Here is a 16,336-nt window from a genome sequence, read left to right as displayed (position 1 = left end):
TCATTTCTCTATAACTTCAGGGCTTACGTGCCCATCATCTCTTTTCACAACATTCACCTGTGGAGTCCTTGGCTCCAGTCCAGCTATCTCTTCGCAGTCTTCAAAAGCCAATATGGTCGGTCCAGGCGGCGGCCCACCACGCAAGAGCCACACCAAATCCCGTAATGGCTGCAAAACATGCAAGAGAAGACACATTCGATGTGATGAGACTTTCCCGCAATGGTATGTTCTTCAATCCACACCTGGACACTAGTATACCCATCCTAATTCCATCTAGCCGCAATTGCACCAAGCACAACTGCCGCTGTGACTACCAGGATACGGCTGCCACTCAAGGTGGTAGTCCCCCCGCGCCGCGCGGCCCCGACCTCCTCATTTCTCCAGAGATCGAAATGGAAATAGATAATTGGCACCGCACTGGCGTGCCTCCGTATCCGGAGCTCTTGCAGTGCCCACGATCTGGGTGGTCCGGCTTGTCGCGGACTGATTTACGCCTGATTCACCATATAATCGGGCTTTCCATTGACTTGCATCGTCGAGGATTGAGTGGTTGCACTGTGTGGGCGCAGAAGATGCCCAAGTGAGCCTTCTTTAGATTTGACGGCGGAGGTCTTTGCTGACGGACATTCTATAGTTTCTTGGCTATTTCGCTGGGAAGCGATTTCGTTATGAGCTCTATCTTGAGCTTTTCGGCATTTCACCTTGCTTTTCTTACGCGGGATCAGGAGACTAAGCAGCTGGCTTTCCGCCATAGAGTCACGGCTCTCCACGGACTGCAGACAGCTCTGGGCTCCTTCTCGAAGGAGAACTGCGATGCAATCCTTGCGGCTTCTGTTCTTTTATCGTGGCAGGCGACAGACCAGTGAGTGTTATAGGTCAACTCTCCAGAAATCTCTCCCCCACCCAACTGACACCAGAACAGTCAAAGTTGGGCATCTTTGCAGCACGGCATCTCTAGCGTCCTAGAATCCATGCATCCATATTGGAAACAAGAGTCAGACATTGCCCAGTTGATAGAAAACCAACGAGCACTAAGCACAACGGATTTTTCAATGGCCGGAGTCTACCAACCCCTCGACGAAGACATGGTACATCTAGATCGAACGATTCAAGCCCTCCGAATGATACAAAAACGCACTTCCCACAATCTTGAGCACTCTCAGCGCCTAGGAGAACTTATCGAATTTACCCAGAAATTCCGTGATGACTTCCCCAACCAAACAACCGAACAATCATTCGAAAGCATCCAAACCCTCCGCCGCTGGCTCTTCTGGCTCCCATCCTCCATGCTCCGAAGTAGCGAATCAGACATCAGCTCTCTTCCAATCCTAGCCCAATTTTTCGCCGTCGGCATCTCTCTCGACCGCTTCTTCCCAGAGCTAGGCGGCGCATACCTAGGCGCCTTATTCATCGGTCCTATCGAAGAGATGTACCGTATAATAGCCACCCACAACGCCGCAGACCCCTTCAACACCGAGCTGCGTCTAGCCCTAGAACTCATGGACCTGCCCCGCGGCATTGTTGCCCGCTATCGCAGCCGCCTCCCCCTCCCCTGGTCTCCCCGCTCATCACTCGACCAATACTCCCCTGGCCCACCTAGCCCATTCCACCATAATCTACACGAGTATCCGCTCGTCGCCTCTTCCTCGCCCGCTTCCGCATCACCTTCTTATGCCGCTTATACCCCGCCTCTGAATTCCCCTCCTGCCGTCACTATTGCCAACTCTACCTTCCCTATCCAGGATGGCTATGTATCCGCCACATCCTCGCATTCTCTATATCCGCCCTCCCCACAGCTCCTCGATAACCACGACGCACACCTCGGTCTCTCGGATATGGGGCATGGCCATGCCCATTCGCATCATGCTTCCATTCCTCATTCGGCGACTTACACCCCGCCTTATGATGATGTGCTGTGCGCCGGTTTACCGCGCGCGGATGGCACACTCGGTCTCAATATGGAGGTCTATCCACAAACAAATCCGTTTGAAATGCCGGGATTGGCTGCTCCTGCTTCACTTTGGACTTGATTCTCAGACTGTGCTAGATCTATGATATGCATTTATCTATACCAGAAAAAGAAACCAAAATGGGAAAATATGGGAAATTTTGGACTACCACCCTGAACACGGTTGGTCAGTCGGATTCTGGCTATTGGGTACCAGGAGGGAATTGGAAGATATACCCTTTCTCATTTTCCAAAAATACGGAGGCTACGGAGTTATGTTTTACTGGGAATTGGACCTGGAGGACATCTACTTTTTTGACCATTATATGCGAGTGTTTCCTTTTCACCACTCGCCTCTTTCCTTACATATTCTGACATTTCTTTCTTTCTTTCTTTTTTTTTGGCTGAGCATAAGCGTTGATGTGTGATCTTGTATCCGATTTAATGCTCGGTTTGGATTTTATACTTGGTTGCAGTTGCAAGCTGGAGGCAATTGTCTCATACGATATTGATATATATACCCTGATTTTATCAAATCTTCTGTTTATCTGACTTGGAGTGTCTGTATACGTGCTAAGTGATGTCCCTATTCGTTATTCGGGAGTATAGCCTCAGAACTATAGCCATCCAGCCTTCTAACCCCCAAACCCGTCAATGAACGAAAGATCATTACCTCACTTCCATAACATCTCCATACCTAAAGATAGCAACCTTTTCCCACGCCCTCATAACCGAAGAATGCATCCGCACCTGCACCTCACGCACACCGATCGACAGGTACCACCCAACCCCCGAAAGTAGCCACCGGTAACCATCGCCACAGACCCTGCGCTAAGAATAGACGAGACGAACCAACTCAAAAGCACGGGACATATATTAAGGGAATTTAGACTACAGATCCATTCCTCTGATTGGTACCCCGCCGGACACATTTCTCCAGACCTCGTATTCGGCCGCTTCTCGAGATTTGTCCGAATGGGGTAGCAAGCCCCCGAGCTAGCACCGATTTGGTTCCGCTGGAGGTTTGAAGATATCCCTATCTGTATATCGATTGTAAGGTATAAGCGTTCTAAGGTGTGATTGCTGGGGGCGGAGATCAATTCTTACATAGGGTAGTACTCCGCACCCTTCATGCATCTATAACGTAGTATAGCATCGTCTTTTTTTTTTGCAGGGGCTGCAGACCTATGTGTCGAGGGTTGTCGATTTTTGAGGAGCGGTGGATTTTTTTTTTACCTTTGTCCATTCAGATTTGGGTTTTGTTTGAATTCAATGGTCTCGTTGATTCGGGGGTTGTTATTAGTAATTTTGTAATTGTGTATCGTATTATCGCTACTATTGCGGTTGGATCTTCACTACACGGAAATTGAGTTGACGATCGTCCTCGGCCCCTCGTGTTTTCTATATTTATCTTCTTTTTCTCCTGGTTATTGCATACCTGAATTTGGAGCTCTTCTTTCTCATATACTACTTTGTGGGTAATAACCTGTGTTATTGTCGGAGGGGGATATTGGGTGGGAATGTTGAATATTCGCGTCTTCGATAGCACATAGTACTCTTCATCTTGGTCCTTGCACTAGCAGATGATCCACTTAGTCTGTGAACATGTAGTTGGAACCGGAAGATTTTGATTACACTTAGTGATGAGCATATTTTGAACTATTTTGGTTTGAAGATCGGGGATATTCGGCTGTTCACTTCGTTTCCTTTTCGTTCATTAGCACCCTAGAACAGCTGGTTTTTACAGCTGGTTCTGCTTTTCATTTCCTTTTCCAAGATATTCTGCTCATTATCATAGTATTGAGCAGTATTTATTGTTCAAAATTTAAAAATTGAGGAACAAGCCTTTCCTGTTGATATTCATGAATGTTGTTGTATACTGGCCTTCCGCAGAGTGCGTCTTTGCTCTATATGAGCTCTTAACATAGTGAAAGCCCCAATCTTTTCGCCTAAGTTTTAATGTGACCACAGTTTTATAATTCCGTCTTGCATGTTCTTTCCAATCTGCTAGAAAATGGAAGTGACCTCGTCTACTTTATAGAGGATACGCATGTGACTTGATGCTGTCACTCTACCTTCACGTGACAATGACATAACCGCATTCCCGTTTGGGGAAGAAAGCAATCTCCAATCGACAACACAACATCTTCATTCAATCGCCCTTAGCATCCATCACAGACAGTCAAAATGGCTGATGTAGGTGGCTGGAGCACAATCGAATCAGATGAGGTACCATCACCACTCCCATGATCTATCCAAGCAGCAACATACTAACACAAGCTAGGGTCTCTTCACCTCTCTGATTGAGACACTCGGAGTAAAAAACACCCAATTCGAAGAGCTCATCTCCCTAGATGCAGACACAATACGGTCACTAGGGTAAGCAACCAATAATCCGCAATTCCACCACATCCAAACCCCCAAAGGAAATTACCTACAACCAAAGCTAACCCCAACCCTCCCAAACAGCCCAGTCTACGGCGTAATCTTCCTCTTCAAATGGACGCGCGAAGCTGCCGGCGCACACGCCGAAGCTCCCCTCGACGGAACCTACGACCAAACCGCCACAGACAACAACCTCTTCTTCGCGGCCCAGACGATTCAAAACGCCTGCGGCACACAAGCCATCCTCTCCGTAATCCTCAATCACGACAACCCTCCCGACTCCCAGCCAGCGATCGAGCTCGGCGAAGAGCTACGCTCCTTCAAAGACTTCACGGCAGGATTCCCGCCGGAGCTTCGTGGCGAAGCGCTCTCGAACTCGGAAGCGATCCGGAGCGCACACAACAGCTTTGCGCGGTCGAGTCCGTTCGCGGATGAGACGGCGCGGCCGCAGGATGATGAGAAGGGCGCGGACGTTTACCACTTCATTGCCTATACGCCTGTCAATGGGACGTTGTATGAACTTGATGGACTGCAGCCGTATCCTATTAGCCATGGACAGTGTGGGACTGGGGAGTTCCCTGAGAAGGTTATTGAGGTTTTGCAGAGGCGCATTGCACGATACCCGCCCGAGGAGACACATTTCAATCTCATGGCTGTTGTGAGGGATCCGAGGGAGAGGGCGAGGAATATTGGGGATGTGGAGACGCTTGAGAGGGAGGAGAGGAAGAGGGCTGCGTGGCAGTGGGAGAATACGCTCAGACGGTGTAATTTCGTTGGGTTTATTGGGGAGGTCATGAAGGGGGTTGCTGGGCTTAAGGAGAAGGATCCTGAGGGGAAGGCTTATGGGGAATGGGTTGAGGGTGCGAAGAGGGAGACGAGGAAGAAGCTTGAGATGCGCCGGTAGAGAGCTGGGAATCAGTGGGATTTTTTCTATTTCTGATTTTCTACGATGACATTTCAGATACCCTTTGTGAGATGACGAGGATGATCAAAATGGAATGAAATAAGACAAGATATGGTATTCGATGATGATGTTGAAACCCAACGCTATAGTGTAGTAGATACACGTAGGTGTGATAAATCACCGATTTGACGCAGCGATAGGTGATATATGTACTAGCGTCCACATTGTAAATCATGATAATGTGTATGAACAAGTCTCCATCCTGAAGATTATCATTAATGCTCCTCCGATTCTTAGTATGCGACAAGTCGCGACTTGATGTGCTCCAACAGAGGTGCAGGCAGTTCCTCTGGTTTGACCAAGTCCAGTGACAGCAGATCACCCCAGAAGAACATAACTCGGTCCTGCGCGTAAGCCAGGTAGTCAAAGTCGCCGTCATCTTCTTCGTCGACATTCGCATCCACAGGCGGCATCTTGGTGTCATCGTCATTGCCGTTTTCGCTTGGCCCGTTGCGAGCAGCAAGCATCTCAGCAATACCTTCTTCCATGCCAGGCACCTTAGCCTGGACAATACCCCAAGCTACCCACTGCGCGGAGTTCATCGCCCGCCACATCCGGGTCTGCTGCATGAGGAGTCGCACTTCTGCGTCAAGTTCAGCCTCCTTAGACTGCTCATTTTGCGAAAGCCGTGAGCTGGGTCTTTCTGACACATCGTCCAAGTCCAATGGTGCAACCGCAACAGGAGCGCGAGCGCGAATAGTCGGCGAGGACAGAGGTGAAATAGGTCCGCCGGTGCTAGAAGGTCGGTGGGTAAGGTAGGTTGACACGAAATTGTACTGCTGGTCCGATGTCGGGTAGTTACGGTTGTTGCAAGCCCACGAGCGCTCTTCGTCGTGGTAGTTGTAGCACCACTCGGTCTGTTGCGGTTAGCATCCATTTGGATTGGCAATTGGGTTAGCGGACTTACAAAGTGGTTGGCGAACTCGAGTCCACGTGTATTGGCAGAAGAGTACTCAAAGTCGATAACGATCAGCTGTTTGTGCTCATTTGCAGGCAAAAGCAGTGGTGACTCCGTGGCCGGCTCCATGCGAAGTAGATTGCCATATTGAGTCTACACGACACGTCAATAACACAGCAAGGAAGGTGCGAGGCATAGAAACACTTACATCATTGTGCGCGAATACTAGCTGTCGCTTGATCTCGGCAGTTCCACCAGAGCTGGCAACCAACCAACGCCGATAGTTATCCACGGCTTTGCGGAACACGTCCCACGTTACGCCGCAAACATAGCCGCGGCGACGCCATGGTTCCAAGGCAGCTTTGGCTTCGTTCTGAGGAGATTGGATTTCTTTATCCAGCCAGGTCGTCACTTGCTCGCAACGGTCCACCCATTTATCCCAGTTCTTGAAGATCATAGGTCCACCTTCGCGTTCTTCTTCAAGAAGTTCAACGCCATCATGCAATTCTCTCATCCGCTTGGCAACCTGTCTCGCCGTTTCGGGCATCCGCAGCTCCTTAGGAGTGAGTGGGCGAGCCTCAAAGTACTCTTCGAACCGGCCATTGAGGAAAGTTCCAAGAATGCGTGGACCAATGTTCTTCTTTCCGAGGCGACGAAGAATTTGCAGCTCGTTCTCTCGGTCGATTAGATGATCGACTTGAGGACCGTAGATACGCAAGAGAAGCTTTCTGTAAAATCCAATTAGATGTGTCTCTAAAGTGAGGGAGGCGACTTGTTGCTTACGGTGGGGGCTTCCTTGAAACCAGACTGTTGCTATCGGACTTCGGGGGAGGCAAGTTCTTCGGCGGTTCAACTACATACACAGCGTTCGTGAGAGCACCGCTGAGCCTGACCACTTCAATCTCGGGCGCCAAATCTGCGGGAACTCTGCGCCAGCCCTTCAGTTGCAGGGTATGCACAAGACGCACGATCTCGGACTTGAAAACAATCCAGGCCTCGGCATCCTTTGCTTGTTTCACACTTGCACTGGAGTCGGCGATCTCTTCTACTGCAGCGCCACCGCTGTAGGCAAGCGTCTTTGTATTGTCAAGGAAAGCTTCCACGCCTGGAGGGGCCCCGTCGGCATCTGTGAGTTCAGACTCGGATGCCGAGCCTCTCCGTAAGCCTCTAAGACGATGTTTAGATTGCCGTTTGACAGGTTGTTTGTGGGGGAGACCCATTGCACTTCTAGGTCGAGTGGTCGCATATTGGAGGAGGATTTTTTCCAGTTTATCCAGGGAAAAGGTGCTCTCCGAGGTGTTCGAGGTTTCCGAGCTGGGTCTTTCTAAAGCACCATCTTCTTCGGCTGACTGGCTTTCGTTTGTTGCATGGGGGGTTGCTTCGGCTTTCCGTGCTTTACGATTCTGTCGTCTGGTTTTCTCATGGTGAAGCCATTCGTATACTTGGTGGAATAGACCCTGCTGGGTATCTTCTTCGGGTCTGATGGATTGCCCTTGGTCCTCGCGATGCTTGAAACCCGAGTGATCCTCTAGAGAAGGCATGGTGAATGATGGTTGCGCAATGGGCTTTGGTGGACACGTGATCTCGATAATGTCTCAGACGTGTTTCGTCGGGGGGCCGACAACAGTTCCACTTGTGCGCAAGGCCTTGGTCAAAGAAGCTGATATCCAAGCCCGTTGCCGTAGCAGATGAGTCTGTGGGGAATTAGTATGGTTGGGATTAAGAAGGACGAATGATGAATGATTCGAATGGGGTGCTGGGGCGAGAGTCGAGTCGCCTCCGAGACGGAATTACAAAGGGGACAACGTGTACTTATATGGGAGAACACACGATACAGTGGATTCCTTATCTACAGAGTCGCACACGGGAACATGCTGGAAAGGAGATAGAGCCTACCTGGGGGTTGAAGGGTATCTTCACGTGTAAGCCAAGATACGGAGGCTCAAGGGCTTATCTCTTTGAGCACGCGACCAGTTGTGAAAGCTATTTCCGAAGAAGTGCCCAGTCGAAATGATTGTTTAAGACAAAAAGGGGAGACCCGGAGGTGGGGGAAAATAATTGGACCCCTTAAAACCAGTGGACGGGTTGGCAAGCGAACGGAAACGTCCCAGCGGCCAAGTTAGTCGGATTTGGTCCCTGGAATGTTACCCACAGATCCCAAAAATGTCGAAATCCGGGGAAATTCAATGCTAAAAGGAAACTCCAGAGTAAGCATTGAGCACCAGGAACACTGTAAAAGAAAGACTTTGATCTAAGTCTCCAATGGTGGGGGAATATGTTCAAAAAAAAAAAGTGGCGAAAAAAATGGATGCTTATCGCTCAGGTGACTGTTCCTCCGGTGCCTGGCTAATCGGGCAGATACCGTTCCTGGTTCCTGGTCGTTTCTGGCTTACTTATCGCAACACTATCAAGCCTGGAAGTAATCCCTGAAGGCTCGTAAGGATTCAGAATATCCGAGTGGTCGCTCGACTCATGGCGTACTCAATGGCGCTTTATGGGGAGTTGCCATAGCTTTCTCGCGATCGAAATCAGTTGCAAAAGGAGGAAACGCCGCATTGTTCGGAAGTCGCCCGAGCAGCAGCGATAGAGGTCAGTCACATAGATAGATGGCGCTCATGGCTTTCAATTTGTCGCATGTGGGAGATGAGCTGGTGCCAAAGGAGCATTGAAAGCCTTTCTTTGGTCTTGGCTCTGATCTAGTCCTGGGAACATTCGTGAGGGGTGTTAACCAGTATAGAGTATATAACATGTCAATGCTGGGAGATCGACATTCTCAGAGTCTCGAGCAGACTCCTGTTAGGGAAATTAGCATTGACATAAAGAAGAACGTTTGAAGTTGGGGAGGCTGGATGTTGGATCGGATATGAGAGAGGGGAAGCTTGGTAAATTACCGTATCAAGTGGTCTACGGTATTGTTCCGAGTCACAACTCTGAATTATATGGAAAAGAGATCGATATTAAGGAATATACCATAACTAGCACCCAATACATGTACCTAATGTGTTTCTAACGCGCGTTGTCCTTTGTGGATAGGACAGAACTCGTTATCCTTATCTAGGATTTGACCTCTAAGTAATCTAGGAGAATAGTGAGCCTGTGAGAAGAGCGAACCCGGTAGCCCTTGATCTATGAAGATCGCGGGGATTGGCGTGCACGATACAGGAGCAGTGGTCTAGGAAAGATGTTTTGGCATACTAGCCTTGGGCATTGTGAAGATACATGACTTTGGCACCAAGGGGCTCAATTTCTCGAGGCCATCTTATAAGAGCCCAGCCACGCTTTTTCTCATGTCGGAGCACATAGACCGGGAAGATCTTTTTGATTTTGTGAGCTATATTAAAGTCATAATCAAGATGACTAATGTCGACGACAATGAAGGTACCGTCATCCCATAGATCAACAGCGACGACGGACGGAACCCGCGGGTCGTCTTCCCAACCAGGAAAAACCAACGCTAATCCCAAAATGGAAGGACAGCCTAAAACACCCCTTGGTGCTGTTCTTGGATATTGTTGTAGTAATCTATAATGTATTTTATCTCGTAGCAAATAGGAAGAGCTAAAGAAAACCATCAAACTGGTCGAAATATATGAGTGCTTTACCGTAGTCTCTGGTTATATCTAGGAAAGTCGTATGTACATTTTACCCCTTTTCCGCTTTCGTATGCTGAAGTTCTATAGCGAATTATTATGCTTCACCCCACATATGGCGAGAAAAAAAAGATATCTTAAAAGAATGATCAAAAAAGGGATCGGAGTGTTATCTTACGTATAACGTCCATATAACGTCCTTATTATAATCCGAAGCCAGATAAATCAAAATGTTCAAGTTTTACGTCAAGAACAGAAGCCATCTACACTTGTTGTACAGCGTAGTTGATAACTGCCGACCGCACCTGGGCAGTAGACTTCATTCCAATTGTCATCTAAATGCACATCTATCACAATTTGAGCAAGGTGTTCTCGCTCCAACTAAAACCCGATCCTAGTGTTTATAGGTGCTGACCCGCAGAGCTTCTATCACGATTGGTCATATTCACGATGGCCTGGACTCTGATTGCTACGATCATTCCAATTCTTCTTTTCTATCTTTGGAAAAATGTTACATCTTATCGAACGAAACAATATGCCAGGTTTCCCCAGCTTCCACCATCGCTATCATGGGGCCATTTGTCCACGCTTGGGAAACTCGTGAAGACAAATCGACCCAATATACACATCGGTCTGGTCAGGCAAATTTGGGCTTGGAATATAAAACTGACTGTGGTTGTTAAACGAGACCCTCAAAGCCATGTACCGTGGTCTCGGCAAGCCTGCGCTATTTGTTGTCGATTTGCGACCAGTGAGCTATCCGATGTGCGTGATCCGTGATCTGCGATCATATGTTGCAGAGCAAATATCCAAAAGCTCGAATCTCTTTCAGTACAGTGCACCCAAATCACACATATCTCGCTCGTACAGTGACATGATGGGTCCACTCTCCATTGTTCTTGCAGAGGTAGGTTGAAGGCTCGATCGAAGCACATAAATTATACTAACTGAAGTCTAGAATGAAGAGTGGAAAAGCCTTCGCAAGCAATTCAATCCAGGATTCGCCCATAAGCATCTCATCAATCTAATGTCATGTATTCTAGAAAAGACACGACTTTGCTTGACGAAGCTCGATCATTATGCCAGCACTAACGAGGAATTCCCACTGGATGAGCTATGCCCAAATTTGACATTTGACATTATCGGCGCTGTTACCATGAATATTGATCTGTATGCTTAACTCGGAGAAGAAAACCAAAATGCAATCGTTCGACTCTTCCGCAAACTAGGCTCGACCTATCGTTCCCGACACAGCGGATGGAAACTATTACTGCCTCTCCAGAGAAAGGTAATCTCTCGTCAACTTGGTACACACATCAAAGAGCATATTAAGGAAATGTTTGAGGAGCAGTCAACTCCACACAATCCGTCTCGCAGTGTCCTTGCTTTAAGTCTAGTCGAAACGCAGTAGTTAACACCCGAAGTTCTAGACCGGACCTGCGACCAACTCAAGGCTTTCCTATTTGCTGGCCATGATACAACAAGCATCTTGCTACAATGGACATTCTACGAACTATCTCGGACTCCGCAGGTCTTGCGCCGTGTTTGCTTGGAACTGGATGAGATTTTTGGTCCCGACTCGGACCCAACCCATATTCGAGCTCAAATCTTAGAACATGGAGAGAATGTTCTCCAAAGAATGACCTACACCTCTGCGGTTATCAAGGAAATTCTTCGTCTGTATCCACCAGCTGCGACGGCGCGATTTTCCAACCCAAACGCCGGTCTGAGCGTTCGACTACCAGACGGTCAAGATATGTGCCTGCATGGGTTGATGCTCTACAACTGCCAGAGTATCATACAGCACGACCAAGCCGTGTATGGCGACAAAAGCAATCAGTTTATTCCCCAACGCTGGTTGGACACCGGCTCCACAATACCGGCGAGTGCTTGGCAGCCATTCAAGCGTGGACCATGCAACTGTATTGGACAAGAGCTAGCGAATATCGAAGCACTTGTGATTCTCGCATGTGCCGCACGGCGATATGATTGGGAAAAGGTAGGGCTTGGTTCGATCAAGCGGGATGAGTCAGGTGCGCCGATTGAAAAAGAAAACGGACAATACGAAGTCCAGTCAGAGCTGTATAATGTAAGAGTTCCACCGCTTTACCGATATGCATTCACTAACAAGGTTTAGACACTGGAGATTACCTCCAAGCCAGTGGATGAAATGAAAATGCGACTGAAAATAGCAAGAGCATAGAATTCAATAATAATACAAACCACTCAAATTATGAAACCTCATGTGCAATAAATGGGTTTATAAGAACACGCTCTTTGACATCCAAAATTCTTATGTAAAGTGATGACTCGCTGGATATATTCTGAGACATTCAATGCAGCCAAGGGCTTCTGCCCAGTTGTCAGGTAAACTGGGTTCAATTATTCGAACCGCGAAGAGAAGAAAGGACAAACCGAGAAACAGTTGCATTGGGTTGAAAGGTAAATCAATAGTCAAGCCTGTCAGGCGACTATTTATCTGCATGGTCATTTTTTAAAGCGGTTTTCTCAAAGCGTCAACACATCTATACATAACTATACAGTAGTTAGTTATGTATTAGACAAGCTTAATAATAATCTCTGCAGACCAACTAATAATATGAAAATCTATAGATAGATGCTGTCTCCTGGCCACAAAGCAAGGGATAATTGCAGAAGAACGAGACGAATATCCCTTGGGCAAATAAACCCAGGGGCAATAGAGACTCCACTAAGCACAGAATATATGCCACTTATACGGAGTACTCCGTACAATATATGAGACTGCACACATTCCGTAGCTCCCGTCCCCGGATCGAATCGGCAGCGCCGATCACTCTTCATGCCAAGCAGGCGGAATTTTAATTCGAATACATGTGGAGAGACTAAGTGAAACATGATCATTCAAATTTCACAGACCGGGGTTTAGACCCCGAAGTTATAATTAGGGAGCCTTTGTGTCGTCGGTGGCACTATACACTATATTGCAAACAAAATATAGTAACATATTCCCCTATTTTACCTATAAAAGCCTGGTGCTCAGCAACTTATTAACGTTGAATATATTTCATCTACGACCCTCCCTTCTTATCTACTATTAAATCACCAAAATCTCACAATGAAGTTCACCACAGCAATCGTCGCTTCCCTGGTGGGAACCAGCACCGCCTTGTTCGACAAGAACCTGCGTATGTAATTCTATACTCATCTACAATGTTTCGAACTGACAATCCCTTCTTTTCAATGATTTAGCCTGGGGTAAACGCGACTACGCCTGCGTAAACGTCTACCAAGGCATCCCCGACAACTCAACCGTTTCCGCTGGCCAAACTGTGCGTGTCCACTTCGACCGCAAGCCCACGGGACGCTGCGCAGACCCATTGAGCCAGTACCCCGGCGACGACTACAGCGTGTGGCTGTACAATAACCCCGTGCGCAACCTGGATACCATCTCCTTCGACCAGTCTATCAAGATTACGGACGGTATCAAGGAGAAGGCGGGTCTTGTTGACGTCACTATCCCGAAGGACTTGCCCCAAGTCAAGGATGGCTCGCTTTGGTATTTGAGAGTCGGGACTTCCCTCTCAACTGCACCACAGGTATGCTTTTCTTTTCTTTTGAGTGGTTTATTTTTCGCTTTTGCCTTTTTTGGAGTGGAATTATCTGCCTTCATGCTGTGTTTATCTTGGGCTTTTACTTGATTTCAGGGGCTAACCACTATTATGCAGATGCCCTCCTTGTTTAACGCTGCTGGGCCATTTACGGTTGTTCGTGCATAGATGGCTTGAGCTTGATTGACAACTTGGCTGAAGAGGGGTGTATGATCTTATTCCTGCGTGTAATAATCGTCATATCACTAATATCACTGCCATTTCTTTACTGATTATAATAGCACAAATAAATTGGAGGATATGGATATCGAGTTGCGGTTCAGGCTCCTGACCGATGAAAATCATTCAAGCCTTGTTGCTAAGATATTATGAATAATTTGGTTCTTAGGCACCAGGGTCAGGATGACCATGCAGGATTCCATAATGTCATAAAATGCGAAGTCTAATCATCTAATCACGGAAGGAGACGCTGAAGACCTTGTAGCCACTGATAGGTTTGGCATGGCTACCTTCAGCATTCAAGTTTCCGTGCTTGTCAATATCAATGTACCGCCCATTCTCCACAAATTGCATGGTATAGCCACGGCCACTACCTAAGAAGATGAAATGTACTTGAGCTGCATTTGCACTCTGGCTTTTGGGAAGCAAAGAACCACCGGGACCGAGCCATCGATCATCCAATGCACTGGAGATGGTAAATATATGGCTTTCCTCGTCGTTGTTGTAGTGGATTACCCAACGCTGGGACTTATTGTTGTGCTGAGGGCTTGCAGGGCTGGACACAATGTGGTTGCTTCTGGCCGGATTTGTGATGGCTACTCCGTTCTTTTCAAAATTTAGGTATCGGCCCTCGGTGAGGTACCCAACCACTTCTTTGAAACCCTCTTCAAACCACAGGGTATTGATATCCGTTGCGTTGCTCTGTTCTCCATATGGAACATCAGGACGTGTCTGCTTGTGACGAGACTGGCAATTAGAAGTACCAGTATACTCGCCCTTGTCGTTGGTATCAACAGTCCCGGCATCCGGAAGATTGGGGAGAGAGTAGTCTGGATGGTCCAAATCAAGCGCGTTGACTAGATTAGACATGTGCTTGCGTCGCCATAAGACCATCTGATCGGTTGTGATATTTTGATGTCCCCGCGCTGTCAGCCATTCCTCAAGGAAGAGGATCTGAGAATTATGATCTGCCCGCTCAGTGAACACGCGATTTCCTCGGGTCCAGGGGGAAATCATATAGAATGGTACTCGGAAACCAGGCCCTACAAAGATATCCGAGAACATACCCAGGGGATCCTGCATCCAGTCTCCTGGGGTGTCTTTGGGGGAATGAAAGGGGGTGACATGGTCACCAAAGCCGCCGGTCTCATCAAAGCTGATCATCAGAAGCGTCGAGTTATACTTCGGGCTTCCGGTAACGGCATCAACAACCTTTTTCTGGAGCCAGGCTCCATCCCTCGGCATGTATGGTGGATGCTCAGAAAGCTCGGACGGGCCAACGATGAAGCTAACCTCGGGCAATGTGCCGTTGGCCGCAGCCTGACAGAAGGAATCGAGGCCAACAAAGGACATCCCCTTTTTGGCTAGAGGGCTATTTTTCGGGGCAGTTTGAAATTGCTCGAACCAAGCCAGGGGGTTATCGTCGAAGTTGTTTGTGTCTTGGAAGAGTTGCCAAGAGACTCCTGCCTCTTCATAAAAGTCATATATGGTCTTCCATTTGAGTGGGTAGCAGTTGATGCCGTGATCATCGCAGCCTGTATAATTTTGGTCAGGTGGTGGAACAGCTAAGACATGATTGCCTGGAGGGATAAGAAGACAAGTAGAAGACATGATTGGTGATACATACCTGGTACCTCATTGTTGTCAATGTATACACCTCCCTGGTTCTTATCCTGGGGACTGCCAGCAACATTGATTGAGCCGCTGACCAAAGTAACCCGATTAGGATTCGTGGCAGTGATTTGACTTTCCTGTTTGCAAATCAGTCTCCAATTTCTTTGGAATCGACTCTGGTAACGCACCTGATACATGTCTCCCGAAGTCCAACCTTCAGCAATAGCAAATTGAACTGGAATATCTTGCCGCTTCAAGTAACCCCAGCTCCAAGGTGTGTTTTTAGTCACCCAGTGGTTGTTCAACCCGTTGTTTAGAGACTGTTGGTTCTCTTCATAGCCATTACTACCCGCAACCATGCACTGAATCGCATCGTGCCAATCGCCACCTTGGTGTCCAAGATACCAGGGTAACAAGGTCTTGGTCTTGTTTGACTGAGCCGGCTCGACTAGTCTGACACTGAATATCAGAACCATTTTCTTCCCTTAGAGCTCCAGTGCCCAGCACTTACTGATGCCAAACCGAGTTTCCGTCGGAGTTGACCTGAACATTGGGATCATTGAAGCCCCGGACTCCGGGCATAGTGCCAAAGTACTGCGATTTGGTGAGCATGGAGTGAACGGTTCATAACGCAGTCAAAACGTACCGTATCCCACGAGCGATTCTCCTGCATGAAAATAACGACATGCTCGATGTCGCTTAAAGATCCACCAGAAACTAGAATGGCTTCTAGAAGTACCGCGATAGCGATACACTTCAGCAATTTGAAAGCCATGATTCGGTAATCGCAGAAGGGATGGGGGAAAGAATTCAACTGAGAGAAGGGCCTACTACTTTATGTACCCCCCAGCGAGACATGCAGAGAGCGGAGAAAATCCAGTGAAGATTAGCGCTGTATGTACTTATGGATCCCTCCAAGAAGCTTTGAGAGACTTGGTCACATCTGCAGGCGTTATTCCCTCGTGACGAAATAACGAATCGGAATATAGGGATTGAAACACAGGGATGGGCTGACATTCTTGGTGACGCACGGCGCCGATCATGCACAATAGAATAATGTGTGTATAAATCGAGTTATAGTGAAAGAGAAGGTGCAGGTGCACTGTTGATCCAATCTGATATGCGGCT

General features: G+C 47.9%; 6 protein-coding genes across 6 annotated transcripts; 4 read left to right on the top strand and 2 right to left on the bottom strand.

Annotated features, from left to right (window-relative positions):
• Positions 1-112: 112 nt before the first annotated feature.
• N7537_000208 (putative C6 transcription factor RosA-like) lies at positions 113-2,030 on the top strand (the record flags this gene model as incomplete). Its single annotated transcript, XM_056891266.1, has 4 exons — positions 113-222; positions 278-580; positions 635-862; positions 923-2,030. 4 exons carry the CDS (start codon positions 113-115, stop codon positions 2,028-2,030), a joined length of 1,749 nt encoding a protein of 582 aa, XP_056756261.1.
• A 2,105-nt stretch (positions 2,031-4,135) lies between these two features.
• On the top strand, positions 4,136-5,237 carry N7537_000207 (putative 26S proteasome-associated ubiquitin C-terminal hydrolase; the record flags this gene model as incomplete). The annotated part of the gene is made up of 3 exons (XM_056891265.1): positions 4,136-4,177; positions 4,233-4,327; positions 4,418-5,237. The coding sequence occupies 3 exons, from the start codon at positions 4,136-4,138 to the stop codon at positions 5,235-5,237; spliced, it is 957 nt and encodes a 318-aa protein (XP_056756260.1).
• A 293-nt stretch (positions 5,238-5,530) lies between these two features.
• N7537_000206 (uncharacterized protein) lies at positions 5,531-7,736 on the bottom strand (the record flags this gene model as incomplete). Its single annotated transcript, XM_056891264.1, has 4 exons — positions 5,531-6,154; positions 6,205-6,348; positions 6,404-6,923; positions 6,979-7,736. The coding sequence occupies 4 exons, from the start codon at positions 7,734-7,736 to the stop codon at positions 5,531-5,533; spliced, it is 2,046 nt and encodes a 681-aa protein (XP_056756259.1).
• Positions 7,737-10,235: 2,499 nt separating this feature from the next.
• On the top strand, positions 10,236-11,988 carry N7537_000205 (cytochrome P450; the record flags this gene model as incomplete). Its single annotated transcript, XM_056891263.1, has 6 exons — positions 10,236-10,421; positions 10,474-10,692; positions 10,744-10,955; positions 11,040-11,163; positions 11,197-11,874; positions 11,923-11,988. The coding sequence occupies 6 exons, from the start codon at positions 10,236-10,238 to the stop codon at positions 11,986-11,988; spliced, it is 1,485 nt and encodes a 494-aa protein (XP_056756258.1).
• Positions 11,989-12,882: 894 nt separating this feature from the next.
• Positions 12,883-13,543, top strand: N7537_000204 (uncharacterized protein; the record flags this gene model as incomplete). The annotated part of the gene is made up of 3 exons (XM_056891262.1): positions 12,883-12,952; positions 13,017-13,363; positions 13,493-13,543. The coding sequence occupies 3 exons, from the start codon at positions 12,883-12,885 to the stop codon at positions 13,541-13,543; spliced, it is 468 nt and encodes a 155-aa protein (XP_056756257.1).
• Positions 13,544-13,825: 282 nt separating this feature from the next.
• Positions 13,826-15,983, bottom strand: N7537_000203 (nonhemolytic phospholipases C family protein; the record flags this gene model as incomplete). The annotated part of the gene is made up of 5 exons (XM_056891261.1): positions 13,826-15,129; positions 15,222-15,345; positions 15,397-15,661; positions 15,720-15,802; positions 15,855-15,983. The coding sequence occupies 5 exons, from the start codon at positions 15,981-15,983 to the stop codon at positions 13,826-13,828; spliced, it is 1,905 nt and encodes a 634-aa protein (XP_056756256.1).
• Between the last annotated feature and the right edge of the window lie 353 nt (positions 15,984-16,336).

The sequence above is a fragment of the Penicillium hordei genome (genome assembly GCF_028827395.1).
Source record: "Penicillium hordei strain IBT 12815 chromosome Unknown utg000001l_segment0_segment0, whole genome shotgun sequence".
In the NCBI taxonomy this organism is placed as follows: Eukaryota; Fungi; Ascomycota; class Eurotiomycetes; order Eurotiales; family Aspergillaceae; genus Penicillium; species Penicillium hordei.
This window is presented reverse-complemented; position numbering and strand designations above follow the sequence as displayed.